We start from the raw sequence: 27,288 nt of genomic DNA on the forward strand, positions 1-27,288 counted from the left end.
TCTCCCGACTCGGTTTCACATCTTGCTGTAGAAGTGCTGAGGTTACAGATGTGTGCTAATCCATGTCTGTTGTGGAAATCCTGCCCTTACAGATGTGCGCTAATCTAGCCAACGCGTTTAGTTACCTCTAGGCGGATTCTGGCAATCTGAAATCAGGTCCTCACTCGTGCCTACGGGCTTTACCTACTGAGCCATCTCTGCAGCCCCAGGTCCACTTCTCTTTACCAATCACCATCATGAGACCACACGCATGCACACACGTATGCATCTATCTGTGAGTGTGTTTGTGTGCACGTGGGTGGAGGCCGAAGGATAGCCTGGGTGTTCACCTCTTTTTTTTTTTTTTTTTTTTCATCAGGATCTCCCACTGACAGTTAGGTTAGCTGGCTGGCTGGTAAACCTGAGGAATATGCCCATCTTTGCCTCCCCAGTGCTGGCATTACAAGTGTGCCGCCCTGCTTGGCTTTTAAAAGTGGCTTATAGGGACGGGACTTAGGTCCTCATGCTTGCAAGTATTTTACTGATTGAGCCAACTCACCAGCCTTCGTCTATTTTTATTTTCAAGCTTAGCTACTAGCTAGCAAGCCACTGAATGATCTTTACTCTGTCATGGTTTCCTGCATCGCTGCCAGGTTCCATGTGTCTATACTGTATTTATCCTTCCTGTCCCCAGCGCACTGTCTCATAGAAAATGCACTTGCTAGTTTTCTAATAGAATTTCTCTTTCCTTCTTTGTGCCTTCCTTTTTTAACTTTTTAATCTCTTTTATGTAACACACTGTATAATAAGTAGCTCCCCATCCATCAGTCACCTGTCTGCTATATGCATTAAATGCACTGTTAGGTTTGTTTACAGCAAGTGAACAGCAGCAAGGCCAGACAGTACTCACATGACCTCTTTCCTTGGATGATCTAGATGGCGCGGAACGCAGACAATCCATATTGCAAGGCTGTCTTTCCTCATCCCTTCATTCACTGAATAAATATTTGAGCGTCCACCATGTGTCAGGCGCGTAGCTAAATTTAAGCCCCCAACTTGAAAATGAAAAGAACCTTCTGCTAGGAAATACTGAGAAGGACAGTGGCGACATTCTGCGCCTCAGGAAGAGGAGGGCTGAGAACGGCCCTTCCGACCCACGTGGCTGCAGGCTTCTTGACCTCCCTTCTTTGCCCCATCTCGGTGGGCCCGAGGTTCGGTTCTCAAACAGCCCTTCCCACCAGTACTTTCTCCATAGGATTTCACTCTTGGAACCCACAGAGGAGGAATAAAGTTAGCAGTGAGAGAGCGGGCTCATCCCATCAGATCCACCCCCCTTGTGGTCTCAGCATTGTCTCTGGCAGAGCAATCACACCTATCAGCCACGAGCTCCTGTCAGTGGGACCGGACAGGCCATCTGAAGGAGCACGCTGGCTAGATTGTCTTGCTGAGACTGCTTGGTTCTGCTGTTTATACAGACATCAATGCTTGTGCCTGTGTGCACGACTCCCTCCCTCCGTCTGCATAGGTGGTGTCTCCATTTAGAATGGGATGCAGGCCCAGGGACTTCAGATCTCTCTCTCTCTCTCTCTCTCTCTCTCTCTCTCTCTCTCTCTCTCTCTCTCTCTCTCTGTAGCCTGGGCTGCCATGGAACTCACCATGTTGTCTTTGAACCAAGTGTCACCCTCTTCCCACAGACACTGGCCTTTACAGAACATCGCACAGCTCTCTCCTAGCCATGTGCTGTGTGGGTAGAAACACTCAGCATTCTGCACACGTGGCTGAGGGTTTCCGGGCTAGGGTTAGGGATGTGTCACCATGCTTTTTATTTCCAGTGTACTTTCACGCTGGCTCACTGATGCCTGTATTGACTATGTGAACAGGGAAGCTCTTGTCTGTAACGTAGCAATATAAAACCTATCTAGATTATAAAATGCTGTGTCTAATATCTAGATAATATTATATATTTTATTTTCTATATAAATGTAATGTGCACAAGCAAACGAAGAGGGCAGGACACAGATGGCCTATGACATATACTATTATGAAAACCTGGCACCATTGGGTAGATTCCCAGGACTCGGTCAGATGTTACATCTAGTTTTGCCTTTTTGAGGAAAGTTGAAACTGATTTCCACAGTGGCTGGACTAGATTGTGGTCCCACCATCAGTTTATGATGACTCCCCCTTTACCCACATGCTGGGTATTTGCTGGTTCCTTAGTGTCATTTCCATGTAGCGAGGTGGTTTGAATAAGAATGTCCCCCACAGGCTCAGATATTTGACTGTGAGGGCCACAGCTAGCGGAACTGTTTGGGAAGGATGGGGAGGTGTGGCCTTGTTGGAGGCGGGGTGTCACTGGGGGTGGGCCTTAGGTTTTAGAAGTCTACTCCATTTCTGGTTAGTTCCCTGTTTTTCCTTCATGCTTGGGGATCAGAAGGTCAAGCTCTCCACTGCTGCCCCAGCACCATGCCTGTCTTCCACCATGCTCCCTGCCATGATGGGCATGGACTCTAACCCTCTGGAACCATAAGCCCTAAATTAAATGCTTTTTTTTTAAAGTTGCCTTGGTCATAGTGTTTTAGGTATAGCAACATAAAGCTAACACAGCTAGTGAAACAGTTTTTCATGTGTTTATGGTGTACTTCATGTTTGTGGAACTATCTACTTTGTTCGTGTCAGTAGCCCATTTGCTGCAGCGTTATTCACAACAGGTAAGTTATGGGACCAACCTGCATGTGCCACAAGAAAGGGATGGGTGAAAACAACGTGGGCATCTACGCAATGAGATTTTGTATTATTTTAGCCATAAAGAAGAGGGACGTTATGTTGTCTGCAGGAAAAAGGATACAGTTGGAGGTAATCATATTAAGTGGAGCTAGTCCACTTCAAAAAGACAAATGTCCCATGTCTTCTTTCACTTATGGTGCCTAGCTTTTATACAGATTCGCTTATGTACCTATCCCATCAAGGGAGAAGCGTAGCTGGCTGGAGAAACAAAGGGGATTAACAAAGGGAAGGAGCAAGACACGGGAGGCGGCAGGGGATATGCTCAATGCCTGCCTGAAACTGCCTCATATTGGCCAGTTCAATAAATAAAAAAACAACTATTTAAAAATATGGGAGCCTGAGGCTAGAACCTGTGTTTTTGGAATTCTAGATAAATATTATATTGTCTTTGATGTTTGGGGCTGGGAAAACTCAAATCGAAGGAGAGTTTTTGTGTTTTTTGATGAAGGCTATCATTGTGTGTGTGTGTGTGTGTGTGTGTGTGTGTGCGCACGCGCACGTGTGTCTGTATGTAGGCCTATGACTTGCATGCATATCTGTGTGTGTGCCTGTGACTCCTGTGTGTATCTGTGTGTGTACTGGTGACTCAAGCATCTGTGTGGGCCTGTGACCTGTGCGTGTCCTCAGGAACCTCTGAGTAAGAAAGGCAAGGCCTTCTGTAAGGCAGGAGACACTGTCAGTAGAACAAAGCGACAGCCTACAGACTGGGAAAAGATCTTCACCAACCCTACATCTGACAAAGGTCATTTTGGAAAGCTATCTGGCGCTTTCTCAGAAAAATGGGAATAGGGCTTCCTCAAGACCCAGCTATCCCACTCCTTGGAATATACCCAGAAAATGTCCTACCACACAACAGGAACATATGCTCAACCATGTTCATAGCTGCTTTATACATAATAGCCAGAACATGGAAACAGCCTAAGTGTCCCTCAGTAGAAGAATGGACTAAGAAACTGTGGTACATTTACACTATGGAATACTACTCAGCTATTAAAAACAAGGAATTCCAGAAATTTGTGGACAAATGGATTGATCTAGAAATTATCATAATGAGTGAGTTCACCCAGAAGCAAAAAGAGACAAATGGTATATACTCACTTATATCAAGACACTAGTCCAAGGGATACGTCCTATGAAAAACTCTATTTTCCAGGAAAGTGGGTCAGAGGAGAGGACAGCCTATTGAGACTTTAGGTGAGAGTAGCATGGAAGAATGGGGAAATAGTAGGATCCACAGGGTCCTAGAAACCTACAAGAAGAACTTTATGACAGGCAGATCTGGGTCCAGGGGTCCTCCTCAAACTAAGGCACCAGCCAAGGAGAATATAGGCAGTAAACTTCGAACCCCTACCAAGACATAGCCGACGAACAGGATATTCTCCACTGGTGAGTGGAGAGTGAGATCTGGCTCTCACATGAACTCTGGTGCCCCTGTTCTGACCACATCCCCTGGATGGGGAGGCCTGACGGCACTCAGAGGAGGGATAGCAAGTTACCAAGAAGAGACTCGACACTCTAAGAGCATATATAGGGGGAGGAGGTCTCCCTCAATCACAGGCATAGGGGAGGGGAGAAGGGGGGAAGTGGGAGGGAGGGAAGAATAGGAGGAAACAAGGGAAGGGCTAACAATCGAGATATAATATGAATAAATTAATAAATTAATAAAAAAAAAGAAAGGCAAGGCCTGCAAGCTCATGCATTTGCAATGGCTGAGGAAGGAGGGCCCGGGCTGAGGCAGGAAATGGCAGCTGCAGAAGAAGTAGGCAGCCATTGCCAACTAGGTATGGCGGAGAGAGAGATAGCAACTCCAGTGTACTTCAATAGACCACGGTCCCAGAGAACCAGCCAAGAGTCGTGAGTGTTTCTCTGTCTGTTGCTTTCCCTTGACCTCTCCCTTATCTTCCTCTGTGGTGATCGTTGTGTTTGCCCTTCTCGGTCCTCTCACTGTCCTAACCTCTCTCCAGCCGAAACCAATATGTGGGGCTGGCTGGAGCCAGGCATGCGGAGGAGGTGGCCGCATTCAGACCCGGCTCCCGAGACCGTGTGTTACGGTCCCAAGCCCCAGCCTTGTGATTGACTGCAATCAGAACAGAACCCACAAGCTGGAGAGAGTATGTGTTTGATCCACTGATTCTTTTAAAAAATTTTCATTTCTTTTTCTTGGAAATAGCCAGGAGCAATATTTAGTTGCTGTTTCTCACCCTGAAGAATTGGCAAGGTAAATAATGCTGGCCCCTCAGGGTAATAAGTTAGCCATTTGAGTGTTGGGAGAAGGAGGAGAGGAATTACCAGCCAGCTTCATGTTTGGCTCTTGCTTCGTGATTTGAAGTTATTTATTTACTTTTTTTTTTTAATGTCAAGGGAAATAATGTTGGGGAGGATTATCTACATTTACCTGATAAACTAAAACTCTGTTTGCTAATATAAAGAATGAATCAAGCTCAGTTTGCTGTGGCTGAAGGTGGTTTCTTCCAACCCACGCTTTGGTGTTTAATCTACATTGTCTTTACCAAATAGCTACCATAAATCACAGCCTGCCTTCCAGATGCATTTGGCCTGTAATGTAAGAGTGATAAAAAAAAAAAAAACCCGACAACTAAATGCAGAGACCATTTTGCAAAGCTCAATTACACCAGCATAATGAGAAACATCACATTTCTCTCTCTCTCTCTCTCTCCCTCTCTCTTTCTCTCTCTCTCTCTCTCTCTCTCTCTCTCTCTCTCTCTCTCTCTCTCACTCACACACACACACACACACAGGTAGGGGCTTCTTTCAGTCTCAGCAAAGAGACAGCATAGAGGTTCTGAGGTCGGAAGTCTTCCTATACGTGTAGACACATAGAGACTGCAAAGGAAACACACTTCTCAACGGCTCGCTCGTCTCCTTCAACATTCATTCTTGTGACTTTGAAAACTGTCGCTATTTAAGGCGAGTCTAACTTATCCCCACCTAGGCAGGAAGGAGCCATCGATGCTCACAGAGTGGCAGAAGGAAGATTATGGTCCTAATTCTTAGGACGACCTTAGCAAGACAAGGCTCAGCTGGTCCCCAGAGGCTGCCTGCAACCCTGTGTAACATGCAATTCCTACGTTTCCTAGCAGAGAATTTCCTCTTGAAGGTTTTGACGGCTGGCGTGATTTGTGACGTACGCTTGGTGTAGGCAGGCAAGGGTGGCGGGTGGCCTGCAGGCCACCTCCACAGCGCGCTGCTGGACACCCTCCTCTTGCACCCCTTACCCTCAGCTTTCGGCCGAACACGTTGACTTTGCCCTGTGCTTGTTCTTTCCGGAACCTCCATTCTACCAAGTTCTGTCCGTTCTCCCCGGGGAGCGTCATGTTTCTTTTGGCCACCGTGGGATTTGCCGTGCCAGCCAGAACGTGGGGCTCTGTCTGGTAGTGCGAATCTAGACCACTGGCGTAGATGATTCTCAGGGAGCCATCATATCCGATTTGGTAGCTGTTTCTTAACTGGTCTAAAAAAAAAAAAAAAAAAGAAGAGAAAAGCAGAAAAGGTGAACTACTGTGTCTATATTAAATATCTGACAGTTATGCATTCAGAACTGATAAATATTTCTAACATACCGAGGGCCACTTATTTCTTTTTAGACTTCTTTTTTTTTCATTTTTCATATAATATGTTTTTAATTTTTATTCTTTACATACATTACATTCCTACCTTGGTTCTCCCCACCCCTAATCTTCCCAGTCCCCCTGCCCACCAATCTATTCCCTTCTCTCTTAGATCCAGCCCTGCTCAGTTTCCCTTAAAAAAAAAAAAAAAAAGAACAGGCCACCCAGGGATATCAACTGCACATGGCATAACAAATTACATTAAGACTAGGCACAGTCCCTCATCTCAAGGCTGGACAAGGGAACCTAGCAGGAGGAAAAAGGGGCACTTAACGATGTTTGTATGGTCTGGGTAGCAAGCGTCCCCTCAAAAATGACTTAGGTGTTGGAGCCTGGTCTTTAGTTTGTGGGATTAGATTTGGAGTCTCTGGCAGTTTTGGTAGTGCACCTGGCTGAAGGAAATACGTAACCGCAGGCAGGTACCTGATACCCAGGTACCTACCTACCTTCCTCTTTTCTCCCTCTTTTCCTGTCTCCATCCCTCTCTCCAATAGCCTTCTTTCGCATACACCAGGAGATAGGAAACTCTTCGACTGTGGGTTTCCACTGCCGCGATGTTCTGCCCAGCCGCATGGGTGGGCAACCACGGTCAGAAACCTCGGGACCCGAGAGCTAAACAGATCCTTCCTTCTGTTGCTTGTCACTGTGTTTTGTCACAGTCGTGATAACGTAATACGTAAGGTAATGTAAGTAATAGAATAAGGTAATAACCACAGATGCCCATCCTGAGGGTAACAGAACAGCCCGGGCTTTTGGCATTTCACGCTAGTAGGGTTTTGGCTGAATTTCAAAGGTGACCTTTTAGGAGACTTTAAAAGTACCAGTGACTTCAGTAGATGGAATGAAAGTTTATCTTCTTTGGGATGCTCAGTAGACCTGGCTGGTCAGTATGGTGGGTGTGTCCACCTCCAGGGTCTTAGAGGAGTTCCCTTCCCTGTGTGTATTCTGTTGTCTTTTGTCAAAGACCCTTTGGAAAATCAGTACCCATAGCATGCATAGACTAAATGCAAAGTGATATTCTCCTCCCAACTGACTTTTTTTGGGGGGGGGGAGATCCACCAATGAAAAAGGATTCACCTAATGTTTTGTATAAAAAACCCATTTTCATATTATAGACTAACTAGTGTCTCTGTCTCAGTGTTAAGATTCTGGAGTAGTATAGGACCATTTGTAGCAGAACTACAACCAAGAAATATCACTTTTAGATGATTGCAGAGGTTGTCTGATGGATACACTTTTAAAAAGGAAAACAAACAAACACAAGTCAATCCAAACCAAACCCAAGCAAAGTAAGAGAGGTATAATGCAGATTGAGAAAATTATTCCAAGCTGTGAAAGAGTTCAGATATTATATATAAATAGCTTCTTGGGATGTGGGGTGAAATCGCCATCACATGTGGCTTCAATGACCACATCGTAGTGGGTTACGGTGCTGCACACCTCAGGTTACTGCGTGAGATGGCAGAGGAGAGGGTGTACACTCCAAAACTGTTGGATGACACAAAGCTGGTGGGATGACACCTATCAAGAGCTGGAAAAAAGACGTATTAAATAATTGAAAAAGACATTTTTCAAGGTTGTCATTATTTTATACACTATATAATAATAGTGTGTGTGTGTGTGTGTGTGTGTGTGTGTGTGTGTGCATACATAATACTGCCTGCAGGGCCTTGATTACTTCACTAGTTTCTCTACGCATCCTGCTCTCTCTTCCCTTCGTCTGGTTTATCTTAGAACGCAAGAGTCCACATTCTACTTGGGGGCTATTGATAACTCGCTCACATTATTCATTTCAGATTATGCTCCGGCTTTACCTTGGACCATGGTGTAGAAAGAGTCGATGGAGGACAAATTTGAAGTGATACTGACGTCTTCCTCTCGGCTGGATGACTCAAGGTCCACCGTGATGGCCTTGTCCATATCCCCGTGTAAGTTTGTAACCACTCCAGTTGGAAACGTGACATTCGTCAGGCGACCTTCACTGTCGTAGCTGAGTGAGAGAGGCATCACGTGGTGTTAACAGGGGAGCGGCAGGCACTTTTTACCTAGCCGTTTAAGGCACGCCAGAATCAGCAGCACACATTTGGAGAGGTATTTGTCTTTGTGCACGGGCTATGCAGAGTGAGGACTTCAAACACGCTTTGAAGTAATCAAAAGCCTGTTTAACATAGAAAAACCTCACCGGTGAGAGCGAGAGTAAACAGAATCGTCCTCCATCTCAGCATTTTAGTCTTTGAAGTGTGACCGAAACCCACCTGCACATCTAATTTGCTGTTTCAAAGGGAACATGCTTGCTGATACGAAATTCCTGAGAGCTCCTCCATATTTTCCACAAAGTAGCGGTAATTCAACGCTCCCTGCTTTTAAAGTTAACAGCAACCAAGTCATTTGCGACTGTGCAACACGCACACGTGTGCACCCCCCTTCAAACACATTTAAAGTATTGTTTTAGCATCTTGACACATTTTCCGACAAATTAGAGAGGGGGGAAAAAAAGGCCCTTTAAAGACTCTTTTTGGACAGTGTTGAGGGCTGGCACCCAGAACCTAATGAACACCAGGGTAAATGCTCTGTCACTAAACTGTATCTCTAGCCCTAAAGACTTTAAAAATTTCTCAGTGATTAAGATAGTTTATGGCAAATTAGGACTTCCGTGGTCGTGACGGTGATAACCTTTCTTTAAAAAAATGCTGTTAAAAATTTATTTTTAAAGCTGGGCGGTGGTGGCACACGCCTTTAATCCCAGCACTCAAGAAGCAGAGGCAGGTGGATCCCTGTGAGTTCGAGGCCAACCTGGTCTACAAAGTGAGTCCAGGGCAGTCAAGGCTACATAGAGAAACCCTATCTCAAAAAACCAAAAAAAAAAAAAAAAAAAAGTATGTATATACATATATATATATAATTATGTATACACATCAGGGGGTGTGTACATGATGCAGGAGGATGCCTGCAGAATAAAGAGGGTGTTGGACTCCGTGGTGAATCTCCTGATGTAGGTGCTGGGGACCGAGCTGGTTCTTTAGAAAGAGGAACAAATTTTCCTAAGTGCGGAGCCCCCAGCCTCTCTCGTCTATACTGTTATTTCAAGAGTTTGTGCTATCTCAACTGACTTATTATATTTAGTGAAATGATATACAGTAATTCCTGACATTTAACAGTTCCTAGATACTTTTACATGCTTTTTTTAATCATATAAATATGGGAAACTTACTTAAATGTTAGGGTCCATTTTAAATATGATGCCGTGATGATAATAATATACAATAGGAACAGTATTTGACTAAGAATTGAATTTTTCCCTGAATTTTGCATTTGTGACATCACCACAGAAAAATTTCAAAAGATGACCACATTATCTTAAGAGAGAACAACAAGTTCAAAAATTCTCCAGGAAAATTCCAGAAGCACTGATGGTGGAAGATGGGTATTTTTAGAGGAAGACCAAAATGACCAGGGGAGGGCAAACACATAATCCTAACAATAGGTATAAAAGCAGAGCTATTTAGACTGCAGGCTAGAAAGAGCATGCAGATGTTGTTTGCAGTTGGAAGATTCCAGGCAATAAAGATGGTGAGGACAGGCCTGCTTGGTGACTGGTGTTATGCTAACCTATTAACTCAGAGGTTAATAGGTTAGTGTCAGTGAGGTCATGGGTTTGAATGACATGGTGTGACAGCCTGCCACGGTGCTCAGCCAGCAGTGGGGATGGACCACGCTGTTCAGCCAGCCGCAGGGATGGGCCACGCTGCTTGCCATCGGTGGGGGCACTCAGGAAGAAATGGGGGAGAGATGGAGGACAAAGATAAGCAAGCGCACCATTAAGAGTCATCATTGCTTGGAAAAGGCAGCGCTGAAGACACAAAGCAGACTTCTTTCCCTCCCCAGATAGCTCAGTGCCCTAGGCAGATGAAGCCATCAATGAAAGAAATCCAAAATAGGTTACTGCTGTCACTTCTTTTCTGAAGACATTATTGATCTCGAAGCAAACATGTAGAAGGCTCACTCACATGGCAAAACGGAGATGCAGAATTATCAACAAAACCAGTCTCAAGTTGTGGCTTATATTCAGTATGATTTTTTTTTTCAAGATAGGGTTTCTCTGTGCAGCCTTGGCTGCCTGGACTCGCTTTGCAGACCAGGCTGGCCTCGAACTCACAGCGATCCGCCTGCCTCTGAACGTGCCCCCCCCCCCCCCACCGCTGAGTGTTGGGAGCACAGGCGTGCACCATTAAGTCAAGCTTCTTGAATCACACTGTATTGCTCACAGTTCCCATAGTCCTTTAGAAATCCTCTGAATGCTCTTACATACACATCATTCTGTATGTACTGCATTAGCCTTCCCCCGTCTTGTAGAAAGAGAAATAAAGATGGAGAGGTTAAATCACTTGTTAAGGCTCTCCTGGCCGAGCTATCACTCGAACTGTTAGGCATCTGACCTGAGACCCATTATCCTTTCTGTAAACCACAGGGCCCAATTCAAAGTTGAGAACTGTGGCTTACACACACACACACACACACACACACACACACACACACACACACACACACACGGTCCTCCCTCTCGCCAGCAGCAAGCCGACTCATTCCTGCTGCAGCCGCTGACCTGCCCTTTCGCTGGTTTATACTTCCCAGCCCCATTCAATCTCAAGTGGAGGCTTCACCTTTCTCCTGTAGAAAGCATTTTGCCAACCTTTGACTTGCTGCTTTCACTGGCTCACCACTCACGCCATTTCCTGCTGGGCAGGCATTTTATATCGCAGGAAAGAGGAGCATGGGGGGGAGGGGAGGGGGATCCGGCCCAGGAGGCTGAGCATTCAGGAGGCAACCTGTTAGCCTTTGGCTCTTTGGGAAATAAAAATACAAGTAACCTTTGGAGATGCTACAGTTAAAGAGTGACAGGAGGAGGAAACTGGCTCCTCAATGGCTCAACTTAATGGTTTGGCCCTGGAAGTTCTGAATGCGGGCCTGCCAACAAGTGGCCATAGGCGGCGAAATCTAAGGTAGAGCATTAACAGGGCTAAAGTGTGTGAAGACGAAAGGCCAGGGTGATGAGTGATAGATCTTGGGGTGTCTGGCTGGCTCCCCATCATTTTCTGGTGTGAAAGTTAAGAAGAAATGAACACCCCCCCACCTCACCCCCCCCACATTAGGGATCGATCCTCTTAGGGACCAGAATGTAGGCAGGGATGTCTCTATTGAGGTTGGATAAGATAGAGGTTTTCACAGGCAGATCAGGGTGGGGGATGGGGTGGGGGGAGGGTGGGGAGGAGAGGGGGAGGGAGTTGTGGGTAACTGTGGGTCTTGGATATATAGCCTTGAAGCTGTTAGGACTGGGGAGAAAGGTTAAGTTGGTTTTGAGCCTTCAGTGGCTGGGAGTCCGCGCTGTGGAACTCTGTAGGCGAGTCGGGCCTAGCACAGGCTTCAGTGTGGGGATGGAGTGCTGAGGAAGGCTTTCAGGGAAGCAAAACTTTAACAGGATGTGGTTGGTGGGCAGCACTGCAAGGAGCTTGCGAGGAGGTGACAAGGCCAGGCTGAGAGAGCTCCCGAGACTTGCAGGATACAAAAAACCATAGGAAGCAGCACAGGGCTTTTAGGCAGAGAGCTAGCATCTGCCACGCCCACCATTTCATACAGAAGCAGTGTTTAGCTGGGTGGTGGCGCACGCCTTTAATCCCAGCACTTGGGAGGCAGAGACAGGCAGATCAATGTGAGTTTGAGGCCAGCCTGGTCTATAATGTGAGTCCAAGGCTATACAGAGAAACCCTGTCTCAAAAAACCAGAAAAAAAATGGTATTTAATCACATCGAAGGCAGAATAGGCCTAATTTAAGGTCGAGAGATAGTTGGTGTAAAGGAATATGCTCTGGGATTGAAAGCACATAGTACAGTCCCTTGCTTATCTATCACAAGGGATGGGAGGGGGTGTGCTCCTGTGTGTACTTTATGTTTATGTTAGAATAAGCAGGGTCAGCTGGGGAGACAGATGAATAGACAGGACTTTCATGAGCTGATGGAGGGACCAGACCACAGCAAGGCCTGTTGGTTCAGATTCTACCTGGTCCCCCTGGGTAGGATCTGGAATGAGGGTCTTGTGGTCTACTTTAATAGCAGAGAGGATAGGTGGCCCCTTTGGTATTACCAGGGGGGAGGAACCCGAGTTTCTGTGACCTTTCTTGGGGAAAAGGAATGCAAGCATCTCTACAAGCTTCTGGAGTGAGGGGAGGAAGAAAGGAAGGTGGGCGACGGTCAGGCCTTTTCTAGCCTCCTCTAATTTAAAGCCACGCCATTGGCTGTTGTATCCTGAACCCTGAGAAAAGCGTTATGGAAAGAATTTTCACCGTCCTTATTTAGTGTTTCATTTCGGTGTAGATCGGTGAAAATCTTCACAGAGTAGGACCGTTGTCAACAGAAATGACAATGAGTTGACTGAGAGACTTTAAAATAACCAGGGGATCCTGGGTAAGGAGTGGAAACAAACAAACAAATAAACCACCAAACAAACCAGCTATCAAAAAAATACTTTTCAGGTATTTCTGGAAATGATGGTTAACCCTTCTTTGCCAGAGAGAGATGGGGGGGGGGGATAGAGGCAGGAGGAGAGAGAGAGAGAGAGAAAAGGAGGAGGAGGAGGAGGAGGAGGAGGAGGAGGAGGAGGAAACAATGTACCAGCAATGACCAGTTGGAACATTCTGACCCTGGGTGATCAGAGACCTTTCTATATAACCCATATACTGCTGGACATTGCTCATGTGCAGCTTTGCAGTTCAGCTTAATGCTTGTGGCTTGGCCTCAGTGCACTAGACCTCCCCACCTCGTATATTAAGAGATGTAGTTTTTCTTTTATTAGCCTTTTGAATTTACAATGCAAGAGGCTCTAGGGACTTTGAACAGAACACCCACTCCATGTTCACTACTCCACTCATCTGGTCACAGCCTCATAGCTCCAGATTCATCACACAGCACATTCTTTTCTGCTCCCACTGACCCCTCTTCACAAAGGACTCTACCCGGAAAAAGATGCTCTCCCCCAGGCTCTTACTGACCTTTAGCTCTTGCACCGATGGGGCACCCTTTTTATGGTTATAGATTTGTTTGATTTTAATTTTGATTGGATTTTTGCCTAGACTTGCTACTTTAGCTTTTGTAGAGTATTTTCAAACCCCCCTTTCTGTTTCCTAGGCACTGAGATTATTAGTAAATGCCTCAGAGTCACAGCCTCAGTCACTCCCTTCCAATGGTCTCACCCTGAGAAGAAACGGCCTCTTTTCTTCCCACAGACATGACGTGCCCAACTCTTCATTTTTCCTCCGTTAATATCTTTCACATACTTATTTTTCTATTCTCACAGCTGCCCTAGACTTTGACAACTGGTCTACCCGACTCTCCCCGCACTCACTAGTCAATCTCTAAAACACTACGATCGTGATACTCCTGCGCTTAAACATCTTCAATGGATTCTCATTCAAAAGAAACACCGACTAAGCTACATTCTCAACAACTCCATGTCAACAGAAACCATGTGCAGTTCTCCAGAGCTTTAGAACGTGACTTCAATGACCCTGTTCAAGATAGATTCCTTAGTTGAATGTTCAAGTATAGCCACAGATGGTCTTTCTCATCTTTCCAGGGTCTTCCACTATTATCCTACCCTGTTTCTCAGTAAGTATATAGATTTTCCCTTAGTCTTGAATCACAGTAAGCTTTCCAATGAAAGACTCACATGCCCTGTATTTCACTGCCTATCTTATACACTCAATAACTTCAGTTTCTTTTTATATGAGCCAATAAAGACAAAACCAAGAAAATCTATGTATTGTTGCTACCTGCTGTGACCATGCTTTCTCTATGATGGGAATTTAAAACCACCTATCCATCACTATGGTAAGCGACAAACACCCTCAGTACTAAACATGAATGCGGAAGTCATTCCTTGATCCTCATTCTTGATGAAGAACATGTTTACCCAATAGCAAGAACAGAACAGGAGTCACTTCTACTTGGATGGCGTGCTTATTTGGCCTTCTGATGTTAATAATAATGCGACTGGTAACACTAAGCCTAAGGTTTTACAGAAGTATTTCTTAATAATTATCTCAGAGGCAAATTATTATTTCTTTGAATTCAATAGCAATGTTGCCAGTAGCAAATCCTCAAAAATTGGGATGACATTAGCGGAAAAAAAAAATCCAACATCATAAGCAGAGGAATCAAGTTATCTTCAGGATGACAGGGCCTTCTCATGTGGAGGTGCTATCAAAGTGACTGAGAAAGAGCAAATCCAGAAAGACAAAGGAACCTGCTGTTTGGTTTTTATATGAATATTCTTTGAAGTGTTGAGAGGATCTTGAAAAAGTGATATGAACAGACAGCAGAGGGTGGGCTACTCCAATTTAAAATGCTTTGCTTGATTGAGCTTCTCTTAAGGGACAGAGTCTGACCTGTGTTTATTCCATGAAATCAGAAAGGGCGGAAGTCTGCAGCCATTTTGCCATACTCTCTTTCCCCTGAACTCTAAGATAGCATGAGTTCAGAGGAGGTAGACAAGGGCAGACCTTCCTCTCATTTTTTCAGGCCTAGCCCTTTTGAGCATGGAGCACAGTGAGAGATGGTCCTAGGAATCATTTTTTCCTCCTATGTAGGATCACATTCAAGAAAGGTGACCCAATGCCTCTTTCTCTGCATAGTCACAGCCTGGGTAGGAGAACTGGCAGAGCGATAATGCACAGGCCTTGAAATAAGTCATCTAACCAAGGCGGTCCAGAAAGAGCTCCCTTAGGGTTCAAAGGATTTTGTGCAGTGTCCTTCTGCCTTTTATAATCGTGCACTGGCTGAGGAACACGGACATCTATGTCAGTTTTGAGATGTAGGCATGCTAGACAGTTCATCAAGAGGAATTTTTGTTCTATAGAACTACACATGCCTTCCTTATCCTGGATGTATTCTACCAGTGCTAAAAACAGAGTGTAAACACATCCTCCTTTATTCTTCTCTCTTCCTCCCTCCCCCCTCTCTCTCTCTCACACACACACACATGCATACATGCACACGCATGTATGCATGCACCACCCCCGCCCCAGGAAATAAGATGTGTGTCAAGAAAAGAGAAAAGAGAAAGATTGGGATTGGGATAAAAAAAATTTAAGGTAGGCACTTTATTTACAAACAAATTTCATTTATCACTGTGGGTGGCTGTTGTTACCCCCAGCATAATAATACACAAGATTCTAGGTTCAACAGAGATGTAATGTGTATCATTATTTCAGCAAAAGACATTTGGTAGCTTTTAGTAAATGTTTCTGATGGGATAAGTGTTGACAGAGGTCAAGAGAAATTGAAAGAACGATAGAATCACAGATTGGATACAATCAGAAGAGTTTCATTACTAAGAAACAGTTCATTTCACAAATAAGGGCGTTCTGTGGTTTGCCAAACATCACAGTTGGGAATAACAAAACTGGTCCTAGAATCTAGGTTTTTTGTCTAGTCTGGAGCCTTTCCTATTCAACCAAAGCTATTTCACGGGGGGGGGGGGGGGGGGGGGGGGGGGGGGAGAGAGAGAGAGAGAGAGAGAGAGAGAGAGAGAGAGAGAGAGAGAGAAAGAAGAAGAAGAAGAAGGAGGAGGAGGAGGAGGAGGAGGAAGCAAGAAGAGGAAGAAGAAAGAACAAGTAGAGAATAGGAGGAAAAAAAAGCCCAGGGAGCCACTGACATGGCATACCAACGGATGCACATACAGACAATGGCAGTAGACGGTTGTTTAGTCTACTAATTAGTAGACTATTGTTTAATGATTGGGTAGACTTGGAATGTAAAAACTAAGGGAATATCTAGATTGACAGGCTCTCCTTTCATGAACTATGAGATGGAAACTGAACACTGTTCCATTTCAGAAGGGAAGAGCAATGGTGGACCTTGGACAAGAGAGGAGTATACAGGAAGAAAGGGGCTGGGGAGCTAATTCAGTGTGCAGAATGCTTGCCAGGCAAGCACAGGGACTTGAGTTCAGTCCCCGGCACGACAAAACTAAATGACTCTAGGAGTTGTCCTCTGACCTCTGAACCTGCATGTCCATACATGAACACATGTACACGCACATAAAAGACAAATACAGAAAATGATATCATGCTCAAGGAGAGGCGATGTGAACATTCCGAAGAATTAAAGAATTTGGTTTCAAGAAGGTGGATCCCTGAGTGGCTACCTTTACTTCCGTTGGAAGTTCATAGCACTTGCCTGCTATTGGTAGCCAGGCCGTCTACACTCCTTTCCACTGTGACTTCATTCACTCCTAATTTAGCTTCCTCAGGAGCGCCCACATCACATCCACATCTTAAGAACTGGGTTTCGCCTAAAGTCTAACCAGTATATTTCTTTCTCTTTCTTTCATTATCATTTTAAAGACCATGGTCAGCTGAGTTCCCCCAGGCTGGTCTTGAACTCATAGTCTTCCTGTCTCAGTCTTCCAAGACCCGGGATAATGGTGTTCAATAACATACAAGTTCCCAGGCAGCCCTTTGGATCATATGTAACACAGTACATAGGGCTTACATTCATAACTTCCAAACATGTGCCCTTCGTGTATTTCTGTGGTTTTCCAATCTACTTTGTCAACTCCGTTGGGAAAACAGGGGACCTACCTGAGATGGTTCTCCCTACTCACCTCTCAATGACGACCATTTCATCTTGTGATTAGGGCCTAGTCTGGATTTACTCCTTCATTCCTTGTCCATAACTTTCTCTTTCTCCCTATGCCATCTACTTTTCTCCCTTAAGTCCATGCTTACACAGTTACCAAGCTGACCATGTGGTTTCCTTATCGACCACCCCCCCCAAATGCATCTTTCCTCCCCATCATGGAGGGTTCCCCGGGCACGCCAACTCCATAGCATGCCAGCTAAGCCTTACTTGAGCAGAACCATGCTCTGTCGACATCACTAGTCTCATCTTCCAGTGTCCCCATGTACCTTCCAGGCTTCAGGCATTCTAAAATGCATGTTCGTTCGTCCCAAACCTGCCATGTGCAGCCTGCCTGATATCAGGGCTTTGCTCCCGTTTGCCACTTTATCACTTCTGGCTGACATGTGTCTGTTTCTTCAGACATAGCTTAACTGAGATGTACATCTTGCCTCGCTCTTGTCCCCAGCAACACCATCTTAGCCCTTATCAGTTACGCATATTTACTTATGTGTTCAGCATCCAGTAGATGCTGAACTCAACTATTCTCCTGCACTCAAGTTAGTACCTGCCATAGCTCATATCGAGTGTGTGTGTGTGTGTGTGTGTGTGTGTGTGTGTGTGTGTGTGTGATGCCAGGGATGTAGTGGACAAACAGGAAACGTTCCTTGACCAAAGGGCATGGACAAAATCCTCACCTCACTAAAGCCTAAGAGGTTTGACATACTTGCCAGTCTGCTGCTGTAATGCAGCATTCAAGAGCCTTTCTCTTCCTTTGAGGCAGCAAAACTGCTCCTTTAAAATAGTGTTTCCAGGAGGGTAGTGTCAGGTGGGACACATTCACATTGGACCAGCTATGGTCATGGGGTAGGTTTGTAGATATGCCTTGAATGTTATGTTAAAGGGAACCCTTTATTAATAAAAAAAAAATCAATAGGTTATGAATAGGCACATAACGGGGTCAAAAGAAACTGCTGGCTACAACCCATCTCACTTACTCAGAATTAGAATAACTACCTCAAAGAGCCACTGGACCGTCCTTTAGGTTTTTAGCTAGTCATCCTAAATGCCTTTTTGGTTTCTATGGAAACAGTCTGTTGCATTTGCATTCATGTAGATGGAGATATTAGAGGGCTGTGTTGCTTCTCCACACTACAACAATCTTTGAACTTTGATTTTATTACCAGAGCATCTTCTGGGAGGGAAGTTTGTTCTCCCAACTTCTGGTCAGGCATATGTTTGTCTTTATAGGGACCCAGCTCGTCCTTTTCTTTTTTGAGTTTGACAAAGGATGAGGTCTTTCTTTCATAATGTTCATAATGAACTAACATTCATTATATGCTTAAATTAATCGATCATCTATTTCTTATATTTTTGGTTGAGAGCCTACCCTTTAACGGCTGAGCCGTCTCTCCAGCCCGATCATCTATGTATTAAAAAAACCAACACTTTTTAGCCTTTGATTTTTATATACATTTTTAATCAAAAGGCCTAATTATGTAAAAAAAAAATTCTTAATTTATATCAAACTTCCTTTTCTATATATTTATATAGGGAAGAAAATGCAAATCCTTTTTAGTTAGAACTAGAAAGTGATACTCTTATTTCTTGAAAATAAGAAATAAAATTAAGATTTTATGTGTATGCATAAGTACTCCTGCCATGTGTGGAGGCCAGAGGACAACTTTGTTGAATCATTTTTCTCCTTCTATCAAACTCAGGGCATCCGATTTGTGTAGCAAACGCCTTTACCCACTGAGCCATCTTGCTGACTCAAAGTAGTATTTGTTTACACCAGCAGCTGCCTGTCTCTCTGTCTGTCTGTCTGTCTGTCTGTCATATGTGTTCCCGTGTGTTTACTAGATGGAGTAATGATGAATTGGAGGGATGCAGTGAGCAACAGAAACACGTGGACAATGCCCCAGTCCTCTAATCTCTTTCTTAGGTCAGAGTCCTGCCCTCACTGCGTCAACATCTGCAGGCTCTGGACATCTGGCAATGACTCCTGGGCCCAGATGTATATATACACGAGAGGCTTTCTCTCTCTGCAGTGCTTTGCTGGGAAAGCTGAAGGTGACTTGGAAAGAATGAAGGGCTTCTATACAGGTCTTTGTTTTACTCTCCCAGGACTGAGTTGCAGATGATGCATGGTTGTAGAACATTCTTCTCTCCACCTTCAGCTCCATGACAGTGCGAAGGGAAGGCTGCCCTGCCCTGTCCACATGAGAAGCTCTTCTTCTCATCGGTCACTTAGAGTGGTGAGTGTGTGCTCTGGTCTCTGTTTTGCAAGGGAAGCCAATGATGGGCCCATGTAAAGCACCTAGCCAATGTAGAAAGAGTGAGTCTACACTTAGAGGCCGACTTACTCATTTTTGAGCCATTATCGAGCAATTTAACACCCTAAGAACATTCCTTTGCTAAGTGGGCCACACTGGAGGAGTTAGCATAGCTTTGCTGCAGCTGACATATCCACATTAGACCTCAGACGCCACACTCGGAAAAACTGGTTACTGTTTTTTTGTTCTGTTTTTGTTTTTTTTTGTAATCTGAATGACACAGGATTTTCTTTTTCTTTCTCCTTTGAGACCTTGACAGAATTACCTTTTTTCTTTTTTCTTTTTTCTTTTTTTAAATCTAGACTATAGAAAAGAGTTGGGATAAATCAAATATTGATGAAAGTATAGCCCTATAGTATTTATGTTTGAGATGTGCCATAGCTACTACTGTATTCAGTTGCCTACACAGTTCTCATTGATTTCCTGGTATACACATTTTGGTTCAAAACAATTAACACAAACCTATCAGAGAATTAAACAAAACAGCAAACAATGAAAAGCAGGGCAGGATCCCCCACGATTTTCAGTGATTTGCTGGTGAAATCTCTCCTGAGTTGGCTCTGAGCTCCTAAATGCTGTCCTTCACAGAGGAAGAAAGACACAGGAGATTCTGAAGGGAGCCTTGAGGCCACTGGACGGTGCATATTTGTAAAGTGAGGACTTAGTTTTCAGTGCAGTTTTCGTACAGAAGTAACAATGACCAATGACCTGTGGTTTGTCAGTTGCTTCTCTCTCTCTCTCTCTCTCTCTCTCTCTCTCTCTCTCTCTCTCAAATTTATTATAATTTATTCAGATTACATTCCGGTTGCTATCCCCTTCCTCCGCCCTATAGGGTTATCCTCAATCCTGTCAGATGGAAGCCACCGCTAATCAATTCCTTCGTCTGACGTGATCAAAGGGACACCTGTGTAAGAACGCAGCAGGACACCCCTGTTGGGTGAATCCAGCCGATTCGGTATCAACAAGCAAAGGACAAACCCTCCTAATTTGGAATAATTACCTTTGAGTCTCCTTACTTTATCTGCGCCTTCTGTACACTGTTTTGGATTAGGAAGCGCCCTGAGGGCACATAGCTAGCTGGCATTTACATCCTGCTCTTCTTTGAGCCCCCCCCCCCCATCTTCCCTTGTTCTCCTAGGGTTATCAGAATAGGTGGGGGTGGGTGGGTTGTGGGCTGGTGCCGTGGGCGCAGAGTTAGGCTCATTATAAAGAAATGGTTCCGAAGCTCATTCTGAAATTGCAAAGCTTGAATGAGGGACAATAAAGAACTCAAATGAGGAGCTGGAGACCCATATATACCTACATAAACGGGGGGGAAGCCGAAACTCATTTATTTGCTCTGTAAATCTGAATATAGCTCACAAAAGATCACACTCAGCTCCAGAAATATTCAAACTCCCAAGACAGGAAAATTGCCACTAGCCTGCCGGTGTGTGCATGTGCACATCAGCTAGAATGCATAGCTTTCGCCTACGTTGTCTACTTCACCCTGGAGAGGTGCCTCCAGATATCCCCAAACCCTTTGTATTTTATGTGGGCGAGCAAGTGGAGAGCTGTGAAATGCCGTTCACTAGTAAATAATTTATTCCATCGCCCAGTTCCATACACTGGATTTGCTTCTGTGTGCAATCAGTTGTAAGAACTATAGTTTCACTTTGGGTATGAGCTTTTTAAATAATACATTTTTTAGCAGGTGACATCTTTGTGTTCTCTCTGGAATTACTATAGCTAAGAAATTACATTACTGGGCAATTGTTTTTACAGACTAAGACCCGTTGTTTTGCAGGGTGTGGTGGCGCACGCCTTTGATCCTAGCACCCTGGAGGCAGAGGCAGGCAAATCTCTGTGAGTTCCAGGCCAGCCTGGTCTATGGAGCAAGTGCCATGTCAGCCTGGATTACATAGAGAAACTCAGCCCCATCCTCAGCCCCACAAAACAGGACTAAGACTTGTATGTAGGCTTATCAGTGTACAGCCACGCAGTGGGCTTCCTTTCTGGTGACCATTGAGTTAGGAGGAGAGGAGACTTGAGACAGCTACTTATAATTATTCATCCCCTGAGACATATTAGGTTAGCTCCGAGACGTCAAAGCTGAGTGAAAGCCACCGGAAGCTGTATTCTAGTGGCATGTCTAAAATACCAGCTACTTTAAAAAGGAGTCACAATATTCTTTCAGTTCCTGGTTGTGTCATGGTCCTTCTTGCTGTAGGTAGTTTATTGTATACACATATTGTATATATGTGTAATAATGTAAGTGTATATGTAAAAAATAAAAAATGTTTAATTAATAAAATTAAAAAAATTAAAAAAAAAAAAAAAAGGAGTCACAATAGGGACAGAGCAACCACAGGTGCCATGGAGAGAAACTGCTGCAACTCTAGTTTTTGAAACCAAGCCGCTCATCCTTGAGAAACCACTCAAGTATCCTACATTAGAGTCACCTGTCTATGTTATAGGCGGCTGATAAAAATTTCAAGTTGGGGATTGGGAATCAAGCCCCCCCCTGCCCCCCCCCCCCCCGCCATCCTCTCTGGTACCAGGTACAAACATACTGTACTTGTATTTGAATGGAAAAAAATGTCTGCTTTCCCTTTAATTTTCTGGAGGACGATTCTGCAACTATATTTATGTACAGAAAACTCAGTAGTGTATACAGTTAACCCAGTTTAAAAGCGGCAAGCTCTTCAGCCTTTGCCTTTTCCAGCCTGGCAATATGAACTACAGTTTTAGGACCCAGGACTTGGCTTCCCCAGTGGCCGTGGATCTCATGTTATCTGTCCTGGTAATAGGCCCTGATAGCTTCCACCAGCTTAGCCCAAACACCTTTGTCTTCCAAGTTACCCAGTGTGACATGTCTTCCTGTGGACCAGCTGCCCTAGCCTGCCCTTCCCTTGACGATACAGTGGCGGACTCCCATCTTACAACACAGGGCAGGCAGGAAGACCACCAGTTCAATGGAGTCTACATCCTCCGGAGCAATCACCACCAGCTGAGCTTTTCAATTCCCCACTAAAGTGGTGACTGTATTGATCCTATTTGGAATACAGGTGGCCTCTTGGCTGGGACGTCCCCTTTGCCAGTCCAGGTCAGCAGCCTCAGCTGCTTCTTCTGCTTTGTCTCTGGCCTGTACCCGTGGGCAAGCTTAAGCAGCTGGTCCAGGGCCTGGGTGAGCTGGTTAACAGCAGGAGGTACTTTGAGCCACTTATAGACCAGACGCCCTTGCCACACCGCAGCCTTATGTATTGGGGACAGTTGATGAATCGAGTGAGATCACTTTTGGGCTGGGTGTCCTGTCCAATGCTACGGTCCTTAGGCCTTTTCTCAAGTAGGATTCACCACCTTCTTGGCCACCTATTTCTTCACAACAGCAGGGGCCGGGGCCACCTTCTTCCCTTTGGACACCATGCTTGGCTGGAGGACAGAGAGCTTCCTTGTAATTTTTGTTTGTTCCCTGCCTCGCAGGGAAGGAGTCTAGAGCCTATAACGCTTTGGCAGGAAGTTTTTCAGTGAGTTTATCCCTAACCCCTACTTTTGGGAGACAGGGCCTTGCTATGTAGTTCAAGCTGCCCTCGAACCTTTGATGTACCCTAGACTGGCCTCAAACTCCCAGTTCTCCTCCCCCTGCCTCTTGGTTTTGGGGATTATGATGGTATGTCGCCACAGACAGCTATACACACTGCTCCAGCTGCTCTTGCTCCTTAAAAGTAGTATTTCAGAACAAAACGCTGCTGATACGAAGTCTTTACTTTTCTCACTCAATTATTTAAGCAACAGGATCAACCGAGGAAGTTCTTATCGTATAAAGAAAAAGAAGGCAAGCTAACAAGTCCTACTGCATAAACATCAAAAGATGGACAAGAAAAATGGGAAATATCGACATTTTCTGTATTAACGATTGGTGCAGAGGTTTGAACCATCCCAGAGAGCAAGAGATTATTTATACAGTTTTTTTCAAAGGTGCTTTGGGGGAGAGCCAGCTCTAGATTCCATCAGATTCTGCTCAATAAATGAATATTCACCTGACTACATCATTGGCTTTTGCCTCTAATCTTTCTTCAGTAAAAAACTATGAGGAATGCTGTGTGTACACAGCAACATTTCATGAGTTGTAGGAGCTGTGGAAAGAACAGCTTGCATTAAAAAAAAAAAAATATATATATATATATATATATATCCATTTTCTCTGTACTCACACCAGTACTGCAAAATCCTAATGACATATCAAAGGTTGTACCAACAACAAAAAAATAATAAAATGAAAACATGCTAGGTAAGTAATTTGAACTCTCTCTCCTTAAGAATTTCTTTGGCAGGAACTCTGGTAACCATATTTTTACAGTAGGCAAATTGATTGATTCCAGGTTTTCCATCTGTTTCTATTTGATAAAAGCTTTAATTTCAGGCTTTTTTAGATACTAGGCTAGCTGAGAACCTGGCCATAAACAAATAGGGATTTGGACTGAAAGCTGCCATTTCTTTGTATAAAGTATTTATGCCAAAAGATGATTATAGGCCATTTACCAGCTTAAGGGACTGGTGTGGTGAAAGTCACAGAAAACATGTTTCTCAGCTGGCAATGATTTTTTTTCTCCTTGCTACAATCTCCTTGTGGTTTTGGTAAAACCCTGGCTATTGTCAAACCCATCAAATCCTCTTTTTGATGAACTTACCAAGTATCTTTCTGTGTCTGAATTAGACACACAGTACTCCAAAAACAGGAAGTAGGAATTTTACCGAGACATCAGTTCAGTAATAACTGCAAAAGCCGAGGAAGGCCCGAGGAGCTAGCTCCTATAAGTATAATAAGGCAAAGGAGTCTGTGATGAGAAGAGCTTGTCAGAACACAGGCTGGCGTCTCAAGAGGAAGATGAAGGGTTAACAGACCAAGACTGAGGCACCAAGAAGAGGAACATGGAGGGGCCTTAGTTGGGTATGAGGTAAGCATGCTAGAAAGATGAGGGACAGGGCTCTGGGCTGGTAACTGCAGGCTGCCTGGCTCCCTGAGTCCCCTGAGGAAAACATGTGGGGCAGACACTCTTGTTCTTTTATTATATCCTTGCTCCCAGTGCAGCTAACGGCGACAGACTAAATTGTAAGTAAGGATGGCTCCTAGCAAGGAGAGACCATCCCAGACCACCCTGCAGACAAGTAGCCAACCGTGACATAGCAGCAAAAGGCTGCTGCTCTGCCTTGGTGGTTGGGACAAGAGTTAACTCCGCCACCGTGGAAAAGCTACAAGCTGATCACGTAAATGTGAGAACAGAGACAGCTTAGTAAGATGGACAGACACCTGCAAGGCTGGCAGGTGCTAACACTGGCCCAGCGACTAACAGGTAGTAGACTGCTAAGGTCAGTGCTGGAGTCAGAGACGGATAGAGCTAGGATTCAACCACTCCTAACTGGGTAATTTCCTAAACAGCACATGACTGTTTCTCTGCTTGGGCCAGGTCGGGGACAAGCACTCATCACATCAGTGTCATGGCCCAGGATAGCCCAAAGATGAACTCTACAAACAAAACTGCATCATCTTGTCAGGGACTCAGAGGCCCCATCCTATGCTAAGGCACTCACAGCAATAGCCTGTGATGGTCAGGATGCAGTTGAGCAGGGACTGGTCAAAGCGCCTTTGAGTTGAAGTAGGGCTTAGCTTTGCCCATTTCTCACCTCCAAGGCTCCCAGACAAAAATGTGCCATTCTATGAGAAGGAGTCCGGGAGGCCTGCCCCAACAGGACAAACCCTCTGCTTCGTGTGTTCAAGCCTCAGGAATGCGGCTGTACAGGTTCTGACCCTTGGACGAAGAGGCTCCTTTCATCTGTATGTACAGAGTAGCAGCACTGCAAAACCATCTCATTTGGACCTGGTACTTTTGGATCCCTCAGGCTAACTACTTTTAGATACCCCCTTTTAAAAATGCATACATGCATCTTGGTGATTTAAAAAAATTATATATATATATATGCACATATATATTGCTGAGAATATGTAAAGGAAAATAATACATTTCTTTTAAAAATTGAAAATTTGAAATGTGGTTTTTTGCGACATAGCTCACTCTGATTTTTAACCCACTGTGTCACTCAGGTAACCTCATCAGTTCACAGTCTGCCTTATCCTCCTGAGCGCTGCAATTACACATATGTATTAGTGTTATTTTGGGGGGGTTTGTTTTGTTTGTTTTTTTGGAGGCAGAGTTTCTCTGTGTAGTCTTGGCTGTCCTTGACTCTCTTTGTAGACCAAGCTGGCCTCGAACTCACAGAGATTCGCCTGCCTCTGCTTCCTCAGTGCTACCATGCCCTGCTGTGTTACTGATTTTTTTTTAAACCAACACTTCTGTTAATTTTATGAGAAAGGTAATTTGCAAATACAGAACACATTCTTAAAATATACTTGAGAGAGTTTGTGTGGTTATGGTTCAAATGGTCTCATAATAGTTTTCTGAAATAGTTACTTTTGCTGTCATTCTTCTAGCTACACTTTCTAACGGCCACACAAACGTGGTGTGTAACGAATCTGCCCTGGAGAACACACAATTATGACTGGCTAGAACAGTGGTCCTCAACCCAGCGTGGGTGGGTGCGTGCGTGTGTGTGTGTGTGTGTGTGTGTGTGTGTGTGTGTGTGTGTGTGTGTGTTCTAAAGACCGGCCATTTCAAAGGAACGTATACCATATATCCTACATATCAGATGTTTCTATCTCGACTCATAACAGTAGCAGTAGTTACGAAGTAGCAAAATGAAAATAATTTTATGGCATATGGGGGATCACCACAGCATGAGGAACTGTTTTAAAAGGTCTCAGCACTGGAAGGGTGAGAAGCTGTGTGCTCAACAATGCTTTCCCGTAATAGTCACAAGACTGCCTTGCTAACCAAAGCCCCATTCCTGAAAGCGCTTTCACTTCTCAAAGGCTATTTTCTTTTTTAAACGGAGAAGTATGTCTTCTTCGTGCGCCATGCTTTCTTTAAAAAACAAAAAACAAAACAAAACAAAACCACCCAAATTTGTTTAAACTCCTCCAAATCCACCCCACTGATACAGTGTATCCGTTTCTTGGATTTTCCAAGCTTGGGTGAATTTGTGCGCCCTCAGTAAACCCTTTCCTGTCAGCTTCCAGTTCGTGTGTCGGGAATCATCCCATGGATAACTGTGCAGGGTCAGTTTTGGACCCAGCAAGGGCGCGCTCAAAAGTGGCCCACAGAACAGAGCTCGGGTCTGCAACAGTACAGGCAGGTTAGCTCTGTTTTCTCTCCCTTTCAACTAAAGCAGAACCCTACCTGCGGCCCTACCATGGCGGTGGATCCTCTAATGAGGAGCAGTGCTCTCCCGCCCAGGCCCATGAAATGGCTGCGCCCCTTTTTCTGCCTGCTCCCTCTATGGGAACACACCCCACTATCACTTTGAAAGGCCTGCAAAGGAAGCGCCTTCCATTAACTTCCAATTTATTCCTTCCCCATTGCGATCCCAAAATGAGGAAAAGGAATGCTTGGAAAAGAATTTTAATGTAATTCAACTGCAAAGGTTTGTTCCTCTGACAAAATCATGCTGGTGGGGGGAACATTCGTTTTATTAAAAGGGAACCTGTCCAAAAAAAAAAAAAGAAAAGAAAGAAAGAAAGAAAAGCCATTCAAACTACAGGAGAACAAAGCCTTCTGGGTGGAACCCATGCCAGAGAAGTCGTATGAAAAATATTTGTGTATTGGTTGACTTTTTCTGGTGAATGTTATTGTGATTTTAGTAGAGGCGTGCTCCTGGAGAAAATACTTATGCTTTAGTGTATCACTGTGAAAAATCAAACTAAGGGACTCAAAATACTCATGCCAAGGACGAGTGTGCGCGGCATTTGTCAACATGGCACCTCGGTCCACCTAATTTCTTTCATCACTTGTG

At 44.6% G+C, this 27,288-nt stretch overlaps 1 protein-coding gene across 18 annotated transcripts in view; it reads right to left on the minus strand.

Annotated features, from left to right (window-relative positions):
• The window catches only part of TENM3 (teneurin transmembrane protein 3), a 2,605,219-nt gene that overhangs the window by 20,363 nt on the left and 2,557,568 nt on the right, over positions 1-27,288 (minus strand). For all 18 annotated transcript variants that reach the window (XM_084760481.1, XM_084760480.1, XM_084760467.1 and 15 more), the window contains 2 exons: positions 8,210-8,385; positions 6,003-6,238 (listed from right to left, as the gene is read on the minus strand). In XM_084760481.1, the coding sequence (XP_084616607.1) occupies positions 6,003-6,238; positions 8,210-8,385 (412 nt within the window). The remainder of the gene's footprint in view (positions 1-6,002; positions 6,239-8,209; positions 8,386-27,288) is intronic.

Source organism: Acomys minous (genome assembly GCF_964271855.1).
Source record: "Acomys minous genome assembly, chromosome: 15".
NCBI lineage: Eukaryota > Metazoa > Chordata > Mammalia > Rodentia > Muridae > Acomys > Acomys minous.